The 2,698-nt window shown below is 58.6% G+C and overlaps 1 protein-coding gene across 2 annotated transcripts; it reads right to left on the reverse strand.

Moving 5' to 3' along the window:
- Positions 1-307: 307 nt before the first annotated feature.
- On the reverse strand, positions 308-2,497 carry MID1IP1 (MID1 interacting protein 1). Of its 2 annotated transcripts, none has more exons than XM_057719317.1 (2): positions 2,360-2,497; positions 308-2,097 (listed from the first exon to the last, which is right to left on the reverse strand). In XM_057719317.1, exon 2 carries the CDS (start codon positions 1,828-1,830, stop codon positions 1,279-1,281), a length of 552 nt encoding a protein of 183 aa, XP_057575300.1. In that variant the 5' UTR covers positions 1,831-2,097; positions 2,360-2,497; the 3' UTR covers positions 308-1,278. The 2 variants fall into 2 exon arrangements, with proteins under 2 accessions (XP_057575300.1, XP_057575301.1); XM_057719318.1 differs by having other exon boundaries at positions 2,239-2,376.
- Positions 2,498-2,698: the final 201 nt, after the last annotated feature.

Genomic DNA, 2,698 nt, shown 5'->3' on the forward strand with positions numbered 1-2,698 from the left:
GCACTCCAATAAGTTAGTCAAGTTGGTTGAAAACTATATGTACCTTCCCAAATACTATGAATATTTATGAACTTTTTGTTGAGATGTATGTGCTTACCTTGGTATTGAATTAGAAATAAAAAGCTTGGAAGTTAAATCTTGTTGCTAGCTTCTTCCCAAACAAAACTGAATACTTTCAGAGATGATCATCTACCACTGAAATACCAGAGAAAAATAAAATTGGCTTTTGCTAAAAAAAAGAAAACAACTTTTATTTAACTACTAAGCCACCCATTGGTGGATTAGAAAGCAACAAACTTTTGTCAAGTTTCGTTAACACATTTGCTTTTTTTTTATTTTTTAGAATATAGCCTACATCTGGATTAAAAAAGTTTTAAATAAATTTAAGACATATAACAACAGTGGAACCCTTCATCATTCTATGTACAACACGGATAGAATGTCAGTTGGTTCCATTTCGGGTAAGTCCACTTTCTCATAATAATGTTATTTTCACTGAGTGGCAAGCTTCGTACAAGCTGGCACGGTGCCAGCTTACACACACTGGGGTGGGGGTGGCGTGAAAGGGATGGGATGGGGGTGCCACAGGACAACTATACAGTGTAACAGAAAATCATTAATAAAGTAGTACCGGTTACGGACAGACAGTGCTGTTTGTGCGCTTATCACAATGGAATCGCCGAAGTTTCAGAGCAAGGAGGAGATTGGAAATACTTAAGACGGGGCCACAGTTACAAAAAGAAATAGTGCAAACAGGAAAACTGATGCAACCCTAGCAACGCTGCGGCCTCCACCAGCGCAACGGCAGGGCGGCGGGAGGCCGCGCGCCCGCCCCGCCTTCCCCAAGCGCGCAGCTCCGGGCGGCGCTCCCAAGTGTGGCAACCCAGCGCCGCGCCCTGGAATGGCCCTTTCTCGGCCCTTCTCCGGAAAGAACAGAAAAGAAACTCCAGGAAAGGCACAGGCTGAATGCAGGGCGTCGATTCAGTCCCCTTCCCATCAAAGTAGAACACAGCCCCCTCATTCCCGCCCCCCCCCCGCCCCGCGGGAGAGAGGGAAGTCCTTGAGCACTACCCCACCTCTTTGGCCACCACTATCCTCTCCTCTCCCCAAAGAAGCCCCCGCCTCCATACAGCCCTGCCGCGTCCCCTGCACATACGCAGCCCCCCAACTTTGCAGTCCGCCCATCGCCACCTACAGCCAGAAAGAAAATAGCTTTGAGGAAAGAGAGGGTGAGAGACGGGGCCGGGAAGGGTGCCGGGCAGCCGCGGGCGACCCGCCTCAGTGCCCCCAATTGCTGAAGCCGATCTCCTGCTTGTATCTGTTAGTGAGGATGTTGGCTTTGCGCGTGAGTTTGGAGAGCACTGTGTGCAGCCCGCGCAGGTGGTAGTGGAACTGCTGTTCCAGGTCCTCTTCGCCGGCGTCCGCGCCCTCCAGGTGGCTCAGGTCCACCAGGATGTCCTTGGACTTCCAGGCGCTCCCCTCCTCGCTCCCCGCAGCCGCCGGCGGCTGGTGCAGGACTCCCCACTCGATGTCGTTGCGGATGGACTTGAGCAGCACGTAGTGGCTGTACATGTCCCGGGAGGGCGCGAAAAAGCTGCCGTTGCCGCTGCCCGGGCCCGGGGCCGGGGGCGTGCGCTCCTCCAGGCAGCCGCCGCTGCCGCCTACCTCCACGCCAACGTCGTTGTCCAGCCCGGGCTCGGCCAGTGGCACGTCGCGCAGCAGGCTAGGCACCATCACCGTCTGGTCCATGTTGTTCACGGCGCCGATGAAGCGATTCATGGCGTTAAAGAGCGAGTGCTTCTGGTTGTAAGTGTCGCAGATTTGCATCATGGTGGCCTCGCGGGCGCCGAAGCACAGGGACGCAGGGGCACGGGATGGCCGGCCGGGGCGAGGGGCTGCCCGCCTTCACGCGCTTTCTGAGGCCCGCGCAAGGGGCCTGTCTACAGCCGGAGCGGCGGCGGGATTCCCGGCTCCTCCTCCGCCCTCTCCAACTCTCCTCTCGATCGCAGTCCGGCCCTGCGGGAAGCGCGACTTCTCCTGGCTTTGGCGTCCGGAAGCTCGCGATATCGGCGCGTGGTCCCTGGGTCAGGCCCTGGCCTGGTTGGGAGACGGGGAAGAAAGAAAAGATTATTCGCCCGGCTAGGGTGCCCGGCGCCCCCGCCCGCGCACACCTCCCTCCCGGGTTACTGCTTGTCTGGGACGGCGCCCGGGTGGCTCCCAGCAGCCGGACGGTCCCACCTTCTCGGCCGCTCAGGGCCGCGGAGAAAAGGAAGCGGTGCTCCCCACTACCGGCTCCCTCCGCAAAGCCTGAGTCCAAGCACCCACGCTGATGGGGCAGAGATGGGGCGGGGGCACGCACTTCCTCCGGCGCCTCGAGATCCCCTGCTGCTGGGTAGCTCAGTGTTCCCGCTGTTGGCGGCTGCTGCCTGCGGACGCTGCTGCGGTCAGTGGCCGAACTGTAACTGCAGATGGTGGTGGTGGCGTTGGCCCCCTACCCATCCCAGGTGCTCAATTTATAGAGCCCCGGAAAGGTGTCGCCGGCGCTCAGGGCCACCCCCCGAGTCTCCTCCTCCCGCCTCCCCGGCAGCGCCGAGATAAAAGGCCCGAGCTGGAGATGACCGCGAGTAACACTCTCCAGGCCCCTTCTACAGCGGGGGCGGGGCGCGTCGGGCCAGCCCCGCCTCTCGCCTGATACCCG

Source organism: Hippopotamus amphibius, chromosome X (genome assembly GCF_030028045.1).
Source record: "Hippopotamus amphibius kiboko isolate mHipAmp2 chromosome X, mHipAmp2.hap2, whole genome shotgun sequence".
Lineage (NCBI taxonomy): Eukaryota > Metazoa > Chordata > Mammalia > Artiodactyla > Hippopotamidae > Hippopotamus > Hippopotamus amphibius.